The sequence below is a fragment of the Thermobia domestica genome, chromosome 3 (genome assembly GCF_964235325.1).
Source record: "Thermobia domestica chromosome 3, izTheDome1.hap1.1, whole genome shotgun sequence".
NCBI lineage: Eukaryota > Metazoa > Arthropoda > Insecta > Zygentoma > Lepismatidae > Thermobia > Thermobia domestica.
Window position 1 is genome coordinate 17,029,001 of NC_137456.1, and position 15,877 is coordinate 17,044,877.

Sequence of the window (15,877 nt, forward strand, 5' to 3'; positions counted from 1 at the left end):
GTAGCGAACGAAACGATCGTAGTCTCCCCGTAAATGTTTGGAGTAAAACTCCTCGAGTTCATGTACTCGGGGTAGAAGTTGGATTAACCAACTGTTCAAGGTTGATAGTCTATTTTAAAATATAGTCTGGTTTAAATCACCTGTACGAGTATGCAAATCAAATGTTAAAATAATTTACGTTAACTCACAGTTCACCGGCCACAATGTAGAAGAAAAGGAAGTGAGTCCAAGCATGGGAACTTTTGAGATAAGAATATGCTTGTTAGTGTTGGTTGACTCCTCACAGTCGCTCTGGCACCTGTGTAGTTAGTATTTCGATAAGAAATCGAAGAAAACATTTAATTCGGTCCCAAATAATTACAGAAAACAGTTTATGCAAAATAATAAGTAAGAACACAACACTGAATTGTCTAAATCGTCGGAACACAATGCTTACTCAAGTAGTTCAGAAAGTGAATATTGCCTTTGTTACTCACTAAAATAATTTCACTGTAAAACAACGTTTTACACATATGTGTTGTGAGCGATAAAAGATCCATTCGTTCTTGCTCGTGACAAAGAAGTCGAATTGTTCACTGTTGCCATCGAAGAAAAGAAAATGAATTTTGTTCCAAGAACAAAAAATATAAGCTGAGAAATGAATTATGTTCTTCAAAAATACCTAGGTATACAGTGTCCCAAAAATACTCATATAACGCAATAACGGTTATAAGCAGATTCATTTACTTCTTGGGCATCACTGAACTAAAGATGGGGTTTTGAGCTTTGCTATCCCCCCTAGCTACGCCACTGCCGTTAATGTATAGGAGCCTTGTTAAGATGAATCGGTCCGTTTAAAACACTGCTCGTTGAGTTTCAAGAGGAAAATCGAGCTTCGCTCTAATTATTAAGAATTGTTAAAAATTATTTCAATAGAGGTATTACGAAATAAGTAAATGGTTTAGCAATTTCGAGTTTCAGTTTGTCTTAGATACACATCATCTTTATTGAATGTTAAGCCAATTGGATCAGTACATAACGCACGTGTTCAACGTTATTTATCTAACACTGAATATATGTATTTTCATGGTGGACGGTTTAAAGATAGAAAGAGGTGTGCATGTTTGTTGATGACCTTAGGAACCCAGATGATAAAAAAATCATCCTCCTGATGAGCGGCAAGGATGAACATACATTGTCCCTTTTTGAATCACTATGAGGTATTGTAACACAGGATCCTAATCCAGCCACTCACCCAATTCATATGGTATTCGCATTCGCCCCTGGTATAGGTAGAAAGATTCTGCTCTGGCCTCGTACAGTCTCACACATTTGAGCTTATCCATCATATACCTCGTAAAAAATCGCCATAATGCATAGTTATCTGTTGCCCTGACCGTAATGCATTCTCCAGAAGTTCGTCTTTTTTCGTTAATTTCATGTGCCACCCTGAGACAGAGCTCCGTCGTGAATACATGTCTATCGTACGCGTCTTCGGCGCGGAAGGCCCGGGATTCGATTTATGGATGGTGCTTATCCGGTTCGGTGTCCCACATTAAACTATAGGTCCTCGACTCTTAGAAAGAGACGTTAAACTCGAATCCATCTATCTGCCTCGGAACTACTTTTTTTCTTGCAATTAATATTGAAAACCGATCATATTTCTACTGAATGAACTCGGTTACTTTCCAAGATAAAGTAGTATCCTAAGCTAAATAAAACCTTTAAACGATCAAAAGGAAGTTCACAATTCTTTGTGACATTTCCGCTTTGGATTTCAGTACAGGGCTTTCTGAAAGAGAAGTTATTTGTGATTATTGTAACAAGGTTGTATGTCAAGGGGGGAGGAGGACGGAATTGTCACTTTTTTCACACACATATGTTGTTGAGTTTTGCGTTTAACGTCCCCTTCAGCAGCGAGGGTATATGAGACGAGACCTATTGATTAACGTGGAATCCAAACCACATAAGCTCCCGCCGGAAATCGACCCGGGTTTTCCACGCCAAAGGCCTGTACGCTAACCGCTTAGCCACGAAGGAGCTCATACACACATTTGTGTACATGCAAAGATTTATGGTTTATTTTTCCGATAATCAACTACTTTTTGTGCAAGTAAATGTATTATATATTGTTATAACACCAATCCATATACATTCAGTGGTTTATTTATTTATTTATTTATTGTGTTGTACTGTATGGGACGGAAACGTGGACATTACGTAAAGATGATAAAAATCGACTAGAAGCCTTCGAAATGTAGGTGTGGAGAAGAATGGAAAGAATTAGTTGGGTCGAGCGGAAAACGAATGAGGGAGTGTTAGAAATGGTGGGTGAGAAAAGAACACTTTTAGATATTATTAAGAGGAGGAAGAGAAACTGGTTGGGACATTGCCTAAGAAGAGATTGTATCATGAGGGACGTCCTAGAGGGTATGGTGGCGGGAAAGAGAGGGAGGGGGCGAAGGAGACTATAATTAATGGATGATATAAAAACAGAAAGATCATACGCGAAGACGAAGAAGTTAGCGGAGGACTGTGTAGCATGGAAGCTTCTCAGCTGCGGCAACTAACCTGCCAATAAGGCAGAATACCTATGATGATGATGGTATTTATTTATTTATTTGCTTTTAGTAATCTGAGGTTAATGCAATTTTTAAATTATCAAGGTTTCGTAGGCTTTCGCCGCCATATGTCTTCAAATATTTGTATGTCGTCCATTCGTGACTTCAACTTTTTATCATTGTCGCATTCTACATATTTCCTAACAGCTGGCATATCACGTTTACGTGTATATGAGGCCTCTAGAATAGCAACAACGTATGCATGAACATGCACATTTTTACTTGTGTGTATAAACTTATTCTGTGAACCTTGCTATGTAGTCATTGAAAATATCATTGGTTCATACGTCGCGCTTACGAGTGAATTTTCATTTCGAATGCAAATGGGCTTTACGTACTGCTTGAAACTAGCAGAAGAAAATCTTTCAAAAATTTAAGTTCGTGTATCTTTTTAAAATAATAACATTTGACGCAAACGTCGTTATTCTAGAAGCCTTTGTGCGATGAACAAACGACTACAATCAACAACAGAAAGAAAATTCTTCAAAGGAGCGTCAACGGTTTTCAGTCACTCTCTGAAATGGCATGTGCCGCTGTCAGTTCTGAAGTTCTATTTAAATTCAACGTGCACTCATGTCCGAAATGATTGTCCCATATCTATAACTGTCTTACAGTAAGAGTATAACTTGATAGTGATTTTGCAAGGTACTTTTAATAGTGATACTATGTGTAAAATCGAAAAATGTATATTTATGGTAAATTTCATAGGGAAAAAATTATAAATACGAAAATTAGAATGAGTAAAACAAAATGTTGCTAAATGGACAAGAAAGTTTTATTTTTGGTTTACTGTTCTTATTTACTGCTCTTTTCACATGAAATTTACCACATACATGTCATTGCCGATTATACACATACTAACATTATAAAAAAATACCGCGCGAATTCGTTATCATATTATATTCCTACAACAACATATTTATAGATATGCGACAATAATTTTGGATCTCTGAGTGTATCTTGCAGAGTATTTGACAATTAAATTCTGGTCACTTTACAAGCATAAATGACATCGAGTAAACTATATTCATTGAGTTTCAAAATATTCAGTTTTGCTTGAATGTATTTCTGGACAAATTGTTCACATTTATCCTTTCCCTCTTGGAGCTCCTTCGTGGCTAAGCGGTTAGCGTACGCGCCTTTGGCGCGGGAGACCCGGGTTCGATTCCCGGCGGGAGCTCATGTGGTTCGGATTCCACGTTAATCAGTAGGTCCACGTCTCATATAGCCTCGCTGCTGAACGGGACGTAAAACTCAAAATCAATCAATCAACCTTTCCCTCTTGCTTCTAAATTTGTAACGGAAGAAATACTGACCAAAACTTCGACACACACTGTATTTTAAACTATTATGTATTAAAGTTTCGGGTATCTTCCATATCCTTCATCAGATACTATGCTGTGAAGGATATGGAATGCTATGGGATACTATGCTATCCTATGCTATGCTATACTATGCTATACTATGCATAGCTATGCTATACTATGCTATACTATGCTATGCTATACTATGCTATGCTATACTATGCTATCCTATTGTGATGCTATGCTAGCCAAAATTCTATCATAGGTCGTTAATAGGAAGATGGAATTGAGGAAGGCTCTTATAAGGACCAACAGGGAAGTAAACACGAGGACCTACGAGATTGGATGAAGGCTTCAGCCAATAGAATTTAGAGTTTTTCATAAGGATGACATATATATATATATATATATATATATATATATATATATATATATATATATATATATATATATATATATTTGTATGTATCTTCATTTATGTTCTATAGTGTCTGATGAAGGATGTTAGATATCCGAAACTGTAACACATTATAGTTTAAAATACAGTGTGTGTTGAAGTTTTGGTCAGTATTTCTTTCGTTACAATACCCAATCCAAAGCCATAGATAGTGTTATTCTAAATGTGTAATTCATACGGAATGTTTACGGTAATATGCTATACAGCATTTTGTTGCACTACTAGACATTCACAGTACCTCATCGATGAATATCACGAGCAGCGAGAGAATCAAGTAAAGTATGATCCTCACTGTTGAATGAAGTGACGCTTATCGTCACCAGAATATGCTTTTCTTGTCTTGTTGCCGTCATTAGAGCTCGTAAATGAATTAGCGTATTTCATGTATTGTAACTACATTTGAATCAGTGAAGGGTTTTACGGCACTGAAAACATTACCTGTAATGGATGGTAACTGTGAAAGATTAAGTAGTTTCAGATTTCCGCATGTAAATATTCAGTAAGTATAATAACGCATTGTGTACTTATTGTAAGACAAGAACCAACTATAAATTAACCCACTTCTAGTCAAAAGATGTTTGTGAAAAGCTCAAAATGTGATATAATATTGATAGGACAATAGAAATACATGGCACCAATGCTTAACATAATTGTCCTCTGTATATGTCAATATATGAGTACAAATTATGACTTCAATCAGCTATACATAATCATAAGAGGTTATTGTTTTATTTGCAGTTGTACTGTGCCTTCAAGTATGTTTCGACTGGATTCAAATGGAGCCCCGTCACCACAACGGAAACGGTTTTTGCTGCATTCTTGTTCATGGTGTGGAAAGTCCTTCCCCACTGCATCAAAGCTCACCGATCATGTACGTACTCACACAGGAGAGAGGCCATTTTCCTGTCACATATGCGCTAGAAGCTTTAGTTTGAATGGAAACCTCAAGAAACATATGAGAGTCCATGCAACAAACGTGCCTTTCCATTGCAAGATATGCGGAAGAACTTTTGAATCCGAGCGGAAGTACAAAGATCATAAAGTGCTGCATGATGTTTTGAACGCCAACCGTTCTACGTAACGTAAATCAAGTAGATTCACAGATGCTTGCGATATTTAAGTTTTATTAAAATGTTGACAGCGTAATGTTGAATTTCCTGTGTATAGGCAATCACGAAAGCTCTGGAATTCACTGCGTGTCTTATGTTGGTCGTGTCTTAGAAACTTAATATATTACTTTAGAACAAATTGTGAAGTTGAATGTACAATTGCAAGTGAATGAAAATTGGTCATTTCATTAGTTACAATTTAAATTTATGTGAGGAACAATGTTATTCACGACAGATGTGGATGAACCCGCTGCATGACTTTTGAAACAGATGTCTCCAAGTGGATAATGGATGTATCAGTAAACGAGTGTAATCTCATAGCTTCAAATTGAGTCGTATGGGAACAACAGAAGTAGTCTTGAAATTTTGTACAAGGTGTGATCAAAAAATACGGTGAATAATTTTATTAAAAACAAAGTAATAAGCTTACATGGAATTTGATTTAATTTCCTTCAAAATACTGTCTCTGGCTAGCAATGCACTTATCCCAACGTTGACTTAAAGCATTTCTGGAAGGTTTCTTTTGGAAAAGTCTTCAGCTGCTCTGTCGTGACTCTCTCACCGTCAGACATGGTGTTAAAACGTTCTCCTTTATGCACGGTTTTTAATTTTTGGGAAGAACTAGAAGTCACGTCATGTTACATCTGGGGATTACGGTGGATGTGGACAGACAAGAATATTTTCTCGGCCAAAAATTCCAATTCGTCAGTCAAAACTCGGGGAACGAATTTTGCACTCACTCTTGATGTCCAAATCGGTGGTTAAAATGCTTTGTACGTACTCGTACGAGCTGTTCTTTGGTTTCGAACGAACACTCGAATAGTTTTTTTTAACACCTTTTGCACGTTTTCTTCTATTTTTGAGGTTAATGGGCGTCCCAAACGTTGCTCGTCTTCTATCAATTCATTTCCGCTTTTTAATGGCCCATACCACGTGTAAACAGTCTTCAGAGTTACAGCATTATCGCCATACTACAATTTCAACATTTAGTGAGTTTCTTTGGCACCATTTTGCAACTTAAAACAGAACTTAATGTTCACTTAGTGCGTTATTGATGCGCGACTGACACGGTAAACACAACCTCACTGTAGCGGCTCTGGACGCTGATTGCTGACTGACAAGTCAGAACGTGTTCCAACTTGACGATACCTGTCTCAGCGGATCAGGCTATGGGATGGATTAGATCAAACGGTTGTAGCATGTGCAGTTGCTGCTATATATATAAAAGTTCATTCACCGTATTTTTGATCACATCTGGTAGATTGAAGAAAAAGTGTTCTATATTGTAGACTATTAGTGATAACTAAATATGGTTTTTACTAGCAGAAAATTTTAATGTAATTATGCTCTAAACCATTCACAGCTTTTTCAGTAAAGTAACGTTTACGTTAAGTGTAAGAGTACTTCTCACAAATGTTCTGATTATAAATGTTTTCGTCATTGTTCAAGGCAAATCCGGAAATTCTAAAGTATCTAATTTAGCCTTACAATTAGTCTTCTATTAGAACGCTACCAGGTACAAATGACACGTTTCAATAGTAAAAATATTATGTATGGCAACTTAACTGGTCTTGTATAAAGTCTTAGTTGTGGGACGTTAAACTAAAAGATTAATTTCATTTGTAAATAAAGTGTGTAGCGTTCTCGCCTTTTGTGCATGAAGGCTTGGATCTATCTCAATATTAAATCATAGGTCCACGTCTTGTAAAGCCATGGTGTGTAAATGCTATATTAAACTTTCAATCAGCCATCTAGATGTACTGGTTCCTTTTCACTTTTGCCACACTGCATTAAAAATAATTGTAAATAAACGCTAATTTTGGAATTTAAAATTGCCAGACTGGTATAAATTTGCATATGTTTAATTTGTTGGTTTACATAGCGAAACTTCTTTATTCTCATTGAAATAAGGAGGATATTTTTTATTATTATTTCACTGGCAGCTTGTACACGAGTTGAGCCCTTTGCTTTGAGAAATTAGTTAAAATATGTACAATTTAATATAAGTAGTGGGTAATTTAGATGTTCTATGTCAGGCTGAGTTTTAGGAGGAAGGAACATTTTAATGTGTACGAAAACTTTGCTGGAATATAAACATCGTTTCATTTCAACTTAAAATGTTAAATGTTCCTTCATATAGATCAGCTGACTAGCTTCAAAGGTAGCACCGGCAATTTACAACGTTTCTGTGAATGAAATTCGTAAATGGTTGAATATACCCCCAGAATAACGCAAAATATGAATCGCTATTTATTGCAACCAAGAGTTAGCTGGTGAGACTTGTTTCTTTCCTAGGTATTGTCTGATTTGCATTAACTAGCGGCTTACTGTTCATTCATCCCTTTCGGGTACACCATTTGAACATCTTGCTTCTGTTTGTGCTCGATTTTTGCTTCCACACTTAGGTGAGCTCTCTTTGTTAACCTTGGCCATAGTTGTTTACATGTGATACAACCAGTTTACGTCATTGGAAACTTAATTACTGACATCTCAAATTATTTAGTATTATTTTCACTGTTAGAAGTGAATCAACTCTTAATAAATCTGCAAAGCAACAAACAAAGATTTGTCAATGATATGACAAAGGCTAGTCAAATACATAGGGCTATGAGATTGTGCAGGGTTAGCATAAATGATTCATTCGTTTTGAAAAGGCTATATTTTCAGAAGTATTACACATACACACACATGAAAAAAATATATATATATGAAAAGTACCACAAACTCACCAAGTTCGTACTGTGTAACAGCACGAGTTCATTATCTTTCCGATCAGATGTGGCAGTATGCAGTATAAGGTTAGTACCTGTCGAAAATGGAGGGAAAGCAAGAAAATAGTTTTTTGTGTGCTTGAATATGCCAGATGTTCTTCTGTTATAACTGTTCAACACGCTTTCAGAAGAGAATATGGAAAAGAACCACCATGTAAACAAGGCATTTTGCGGTGGTATCGACAATTCAAGGACACTGGTTGCTTGTATAATGGGAAAAGCACCTGGCCTCTCAGATCTCCAGATTTAACGCCCTGCGACTACTTCCTGTGGGGGTACCCTGTTTACGTACCCCCACTACCGCAATCCTTAGTCGAGTTCAAAGAACGCATCAGTGCTGCAGTGCAGACAATTGACAGGACTATGCTACAAAATGTATGGAATGAGCTCGAGTATCGCCTGGACTATGTCATGTCACGAAAAGGGCACATATTGTACATTTGTAGAGGGTGTATGACTTTTGTGAGTTCATGGTTCTTTTCATATATCTTTCATGTGTGTACAAGCGTAATACTTTTGAAAATATAGCCTTTTCAAAATCAATGAATGATTTATGCTAGCCTTGAACTTTAGTCGTTGTAGAGTCAACGATTGTTTCCAATGTTATTTTCCCTAAACATCATTTTCTGATGCACTTGCTTCTCACTTCAACATTCATCTTCCTCTGCTTGTCCAGCAGTGTTCCCCGTGTCGACTAGAAAAGCCTTACTTAATACGTGGCACCATTAACAGAATCAAAAAACCCTCTTGAACTCTCTTCTAATACATCTTATGTCTTTGAGCGGTTAATATATTTTCCATGTAGTAGTACAGTTGATGTTCCTGATAGTTTCAGAAAATTTTCATTTTTCTTTAGAATTACTTTTCTTTGCTCTCAATACGAGTACATAAACGTATTTTGAAATGGCCGAGTCGGGGGGGGAAAAAATAGATGATTTTGAGCAGCGGCGCAAATCTGTCTTCAGCATTGGGGGGACGGGTAAGACCGTTCCCATAATCTTTTTTTTTTATGTCCAAAATATTTAGAAAGTTGAAAAACAATGTTGTGGAGGATCAGACTTGTCTTCAACGTTGGGAGGCTGTCCAATTTGGGGCTTATTCTGGGGGACATCAATTTCATCTCACTTCCTTTGCGGCAATCGGACAAAAATCACCAAAGTTCTCCCAAAAAAACACATTTCAAATCGGATTATTGGGGCGGGACAGTTCCCCTCAGTTTCAAGATTGGAGGGGACATGTCCTCCTCATCCTCCCCCGGGATTTGCGCCAGTGATTTGGAGACCGATACATCATGTGGTAAATGTAAGAACTAAGATTCACTTAAATGGTAAATTTTATTTTATTGTTAACGTAGAGACAAAACGTGTATATAGAATGACCAAAAATATAGGATTAAAACAAAAGATGATGCTTGCGCTCAACGAAATCACACAAAATATACTTTTAATAGTTACGCTTTACTTCATAAGGCGGAGGCTGACGTAGACAAAACGGGTCTGTGCGATTATACAGTAAATAATTTTAAGTTATAACATGTCGAGATTAAAGATAATTTTAATGATTAAGTAGTGTTCGAGTATATGTTGTGTACTGTGCAGATAAATTCAGTTTTATGTGTTACTTTTAGAGAAAACCCTACAATATTCTGTATAGTTGTGTAATATTTAAATTTAACATGAAGGCATAACAGTGAATAGGAAAAGTGAGAATGTTTGATCTAGTGTGTGTTCTGGAACTTTGTGTTGACAGTGCACACCGTGTTGTGCCCTAGTTCTAGTGATTTTTTCTAAACTTTTTTTTAAATATCAAACTTGTGTTCATTTTATACTGTGTGAATAAAACTCATTTTCATAAAAGATATATTGTTTTCTTTTTGTAATATACAATGAGAAAAATTGACGATGTCATATTCAAACAAGATTGAAGACATTTTATGGAGTATAATGGATGTTCAAACAGGTGTAAGGAAGTTAATTAATTTGAAATTCACCAGGCCATCTTAGTTATCATACTGGACATTTATTTATTTCTAGACACAACAGGCTACATAACCCAATTACAGTGTTCGTTACAGGCACTAAGCAATTATAACACATTCATACATTCATATAATACACTTATAGTGCAGTTGCAATATCATTTAAGTTGTTTCATCTGCAATTATTTCTTATTACATTACAAAGAACTGCCTTGAATTGACTTATGCTGTTAATATCCAAAGCTATTGTTTATTTCGTTAACCTATTGTAGGTTGTACTCAATCTCATACTTGTGACCTCGGTTTACATTCGTTTGCAACCTGTCACAGTAAAAGAAATTGAAATTTTTAAGACTAGTTACATTTGTAGGAGTCCATATTTTAAATTCTTGAAGTAAATCGGTGCAATCGATTTTAGTATTAAATAACTTACATAAAAACAATTATGCATTATTCGTCGCTGTTCTAGACTTAATGTATTAAAGTTTAAATTTAAAGATTGACTAATGTATTAAAGTTTAAATTTAAAGATTGACTATTGTATGTCTTCGGATATATTTGTGTCTCCCTTTATACCAAGTACCTCAAATATTTGTCCTGATTTTTTTTCTATATTATTTGTTTGTTTTTGTGTGACGGTTCCATATAGTGGCTGTGTATTCAAGTTTGGTACGAACGTAATGCTCATAGCTTTTGGATAGCGGTAATACTGGTAAACTCTTTACTAATCTTGATAATGAAACCAAGGTTTCTGTATGCCTTGTTAATCATGTAGTTTATGTGATTGTTACATGTTAAATTTCTATCATGCACCACCCTCTAAATCCCTGACAGTGTCCGGGGTCGGTAACATGATGTCATTCATCTTATACGATCATTTCTGTTGGATTGTGCGATTTACTGGTTATTATGAAAAGGTATTCTCTTACAAATCCTGGCAAGCATTGAATCAATAAGCATTTTGTGTATTTGTTTGCTTTTGTGTATTTGTGTCTTTTCGTGTCTGGAGAATTTGAGCTGGATCTTCTTGTGGTATAATGCGCATACTCATGGCATTGTAGGCATTTTCGGTGCGGCATAATACAACGAACGCCCTGGCTAATTAGTAATTGTGATAAACATTCTTGTGATGGTCTCAGTATTTGGACGAGGTTTATTTTGTAATACCGTGTGGCATGGCACTCGCAAGTGGTATGTTGCTAGGATATACCATCCTTTCCACGTATTGTCAGCAGTAATTTGTCTTCAACTACCACCATCTGTGTCCTGCTGCCGTAACTAATTGCATTTCAAACCCTGATCTATAGCACATTATTTGATCCCTTTCTTCAATACGCTTTCGCGGATGTCGCTGAATATCGCGATCCTACCTACAAAATTTGGACTCTGTACTAAATATAACTGCCACCATTTATTTGCCCAGTTACGTCTTGTAGTTCACAAATCTGGTTTACTTGTCCGTAGTGAAATGGGAGTTAGAAACGCAGTCATGAAGGTCTGAGACTGCCAGCCAACTTTGAACAATCCGTTTACAAACACGCCCTTACTCCAAACGATTTTGGAACTGTGATCGAGTCGTCTGTCTGTCAATAATCATTATTCATATAAATTGGAGTACCTTAGGTGATCTTGCTAGCCTATGCTTTTGTAAGTACGGGTCCCTGGTTTGATCCCGGTCCGCGCGAAGTGGACTTTCCCGAGAAAACTCTCACACTCGGGCTGTTTCCTCCCACTTTATTCATTCCTCCATTTCATTCATTTCTCATCACTGTCTCCTTTAGCCTAATCGGCATAACCTGGGAGGTACTGTCTTGTCTCCTTGGCGACCAATATTTTTTGTGCCTTGAACTCTGCGTGTTCCATATTCAATTGGGTGGAAGTGAATGGCCAATTCGGATTAGAAAACTTTTACCTTCCTTCCATCCTTAAGGGACGTATTTCACTATGCCTTCCGTTACCCGCATTCTACGATTCAACGGAACATTCGCTGAAAACTTCGTGTTCCTATACCTAAGTCGTTTTAAAAAAAATACAAAAAATCGAGGAAATTTTCATCCTTTTCTCCTCTGTAAGACCGAATTCGCAGAAGCTTGTTCAGAATGTAGGGTTTCTGATAAATATTTGTAGAAAAGTTAGTACATACCGGTTTCGGAGATCTGGCAATAAATGAGTCAGTGAAAGAGGGACCTGTATTTATAAATATATACTTTATAAACACATTTTTAGTACACCATAATGCACAAATAAAAGAATATACACAATTCTTTATTTTTTTTCCGTTTCAGCATCTCTGGCTCGAAAGCTTCTTTAATGGAAGATGATCCGTTGAGAACTCACAGTTGTTCGCAGGTTGCAGGTTTATTGAGAAAATATCAGTGTTCATGGTGCCAGAAACGTTTCTCCAGGCCAATGGATCTTGAAAGACACACACGAGTGCATACGGGAGAGAAACCTTATCAATGCTCAGTGTGTAACAAACTGTTCAGTTTAAAAGGGAATATGAAAACACACATAGAGAAGCTTCATCCATTCTATTGCTATCTTTGTCGTACTAATTATCAGTCAGAAAATGAACATCAGAATCATAAATGTATTTATGTCATGTAGACCATAGTTTCATCATACAAGATCTATTCAAAATACCTCTTCGTTAGGAGAAATATTTACATCTCTGGAGTTTTAAGACCCTTTTTTATATTCGTCTTTTCGAGCTACAAAACTCCCAACTGATTCAACATTGTTGGAGAGATTTCTGGAAGACATTTTTGGGAATTTAGTAGAATTGAGTTGTTATGTTCCACATTATAACTTCTGTTGATTCAAATTGATCATTTTTCAGCTTAAGAAATAGCTAAAATATCAGGAAAAGTTAAGTTACGACAAGTGCTGAACAAACACCATGTATATAGGTATTCTCGGATTCTCCCGTTTCTTCCGATATTCTTGATTCAACTATAATCATCCTTCCATCATCTCCCCCCGCCTTAGCATAATCATGAGACCTTAAACTCAAAAATAAATTTACCAAAATGAACTCCTTCGTGGCTATATGGTTAGCGTACGCGTCTTCAGCTCGATAGACTCAGGTTCATGTCCTGATGGGAGTTAATGTGTTTCGGATTCAATGTTAAGCTGTAGATCCACGCATCATATAGCCTCGATACTGAACAGGACACTAAACATAAAGGTTTATAAAATAACAGGTAGCTCTAGTTCGCGTAAGCGTTCTGATTGGCTCTCTGTCTGTGACGTCATGTGGAGGACTTTTGCTCAAATTGAAACAGTATACTAACTAGCGTAATTGCGTATGCAGTATTTCACTTGTTCTCTTGAACGATACTTCGCGATACCCAAGGATGATATAAAATAGAGGCAATGCTCATATGTATATTCATCCTATTAACTGAGTGAAGCCAAAAGACAACCGAGCATTGACACGTCTGATTGGCTACTCTCGTTTCCGCCATATATGTTGGCTCAAAACATTCTGATCTTCATATGTAGACAGTGTCTTATTTTTAAGTCATTGTTTTATACTTATATTATATAATGGTTACATGCAGCATTTAATTGAGCTGAGCGAAGCGAAGCTCTTATACTCGGGTTAGCCGTTTGGTTGTCCGCGAACTCCTCCTAGACCGTTTGGCCGATCTCAACCAAACTTAGCACGCTGATAGAGTATGTCGTGCTGAGTGAGAACATAGGTCGAAACCAAAAATCCGATGTACCATCGAGGAATAATCACCGAAAAACGCTTCCTGATTACGTAGTTTAAGCTCGCTCAGCTCATTTCATTGCAATCGGGTATATACATTGCATTCCTAGTATTATGGGCGTACAAATAGGAGTGAGAAGAAACTACCGGGAATAACCTTTCATAGGTAAGAAAATCACCAATCGTCGGATACCTTTGGCTGTGACGTATGGCTTCACGATTTTGTGGTATGAGCAGATGCTCTATTTTATACCATCCTTGGCAATACCTCCATATGATGTCACCGACCGCAAAGTATCCTTTGAAAAATGAGAGCAGAAAGGCTCAATCGAGAGTCCCATGACTAAACATCAAGCCATACATTCAAAAAATACCAAATAACTTGGCATTACGTCTATCACATAAAAAAAAACTCAGTTAAATTTGGATCGTACAGGTGTTTTGTAAGATTTTAAGTTACACAGTTAGTATGCACAAAACTAAAAATGATCGAAAAACGCTGCACTATTGTATAAATGCTTCTTAAGATACTCCATGTTATACGAACTTACTGATATAAGGATTATATGCATATATTTAAATAATAATAGCGTGTTTGCGCAGTTCATTCACTTAATGCTTTCTTTCGTTTTGAAATACCGTATTCTCGCGTGTATAAGCCGCACTTTTTTTCACGAAAAAGCAAACGAAAATGTAGGGTGCGTCTTATACACGCGAATGATTTAAAATGGCTTAAAGATAATTACGGTATTAATTTTTTGCGTTTGTTGTACGGTATTTACCGTACATAACAAGAAACACGTATAGAAAACAAAGCCACAATCAGACGAAACAACAATTCAATACAGGAACAAACACGTTAACTCAAATACCGCTATTGTTGATTTGAATCAACAATTACCGGTAAACGAACAAAAGATTTTTTTAACGGAAGTAAAGTTAAATTTTAAGGGTGCGGCTTATACACGCGAGAATACGGTATTCATTTATAACAAGTAATTTGAATGTTCATATACATAGTAGGAGGTCTTAATGTAAACTCTCATATACATAGTAGGAGGTCTTAATGTAAACTCATGAGCAATAAAAAGGAAAAGCATAGGTACTGTAATTAAGAACATGTTCTTTTTTTCTGTCTTTCTTTCTTTCTTTTTTTCTTTTTTTTTTTTTTTTTTTTTTTGTAATTATTGTACTTCTGTTTCGTATGTGATCAAATTTTAGTGTTCTTAGTGTGCGTCAAGACATTTTATGTGGACTCTGTAGGCCTTAACGACATGTCAGCATTTATCACATACAGAAGAGTAATATTATAATATATAATTCACTTTCAAATTCGAAATATTCGTTGCTTAACTTTAATATCAATTACGATCCTAAATAGATATTGATATAAATGTAAATATAAAATTTAGACAAAACCAATACATAACACCGCAAAAGTTACAAAAACCGCACATATCAAAGAAATATACACTATTTTTTTTTTCTTTCAAACACAAATTCCAGCAGAAAATTAAGTGACGAGAATTCTGTATATTCAAACAAGCAAATCTCAAGTGCCAACTCATGACATTTTCTTGACAGCAACATATTGGAGGTAGTCCTTGTAGCCCCAAGGAAGTATTAATGCAGTACTATTGCTACTCTTGTTGCGATACTACAAATATGGGATGCATGAGCCTAGGACAATTCGATATTGAAACAGTTTTGTGCGGAAGGAAAATTTTAAGCTTAGGTACCCGTTGACACCTGACTCACTGTCATACCATTGAAGAATTTCAAAAAACACTTAACCATCCGAAATGTATGACTATTTCACTATATAGCCCTATACGAAACAAATGATCGGGTGTACTTTTGTTTGTACTAAGTGTACAGAAGGTATGAAATTATGTCACCAGCACATTATACAAAACAGAAATATAAAAATTAATATCAAATAA

At 36.2% G+C, this 15,877-nt stretch overlaps 1 protein-coding gene across 9 annotated transcripts in view; it reads left to right on the forward strand.

The window, feature by feature from the left end:
* LOC145680197 (uncharacterized) overlaps positions 1-15,877 on the forward strand; it is a 161,061-nt gene that overhangs the window by 103,327 nt on the left and 41,857 nt on the right. For 3 of the 9 annotated variants that reach the window (XM_081750453.1, XM_081750455.1, XM_081750457.1), the window contains one exon: positions 5,100-10,091. The exons of 5 other annotated variants lie outside the window; for them this stretch is intronic. In XM_081750453.1, the coding sequence (XP_081606579.1) occupies positions 5,100-5,442 (343 nt within the window). In that variant the 3' untranslated portion in view covers positions 5,443-10,091. Of the gene's footprint in view, positions 1-5,099; positions 10,092-12,504; positions 13,869-15,877 lie in introns of those variants that run through there. One more of the 9 variants, XM_081750460.1, reaches the window with a different exon arrangement.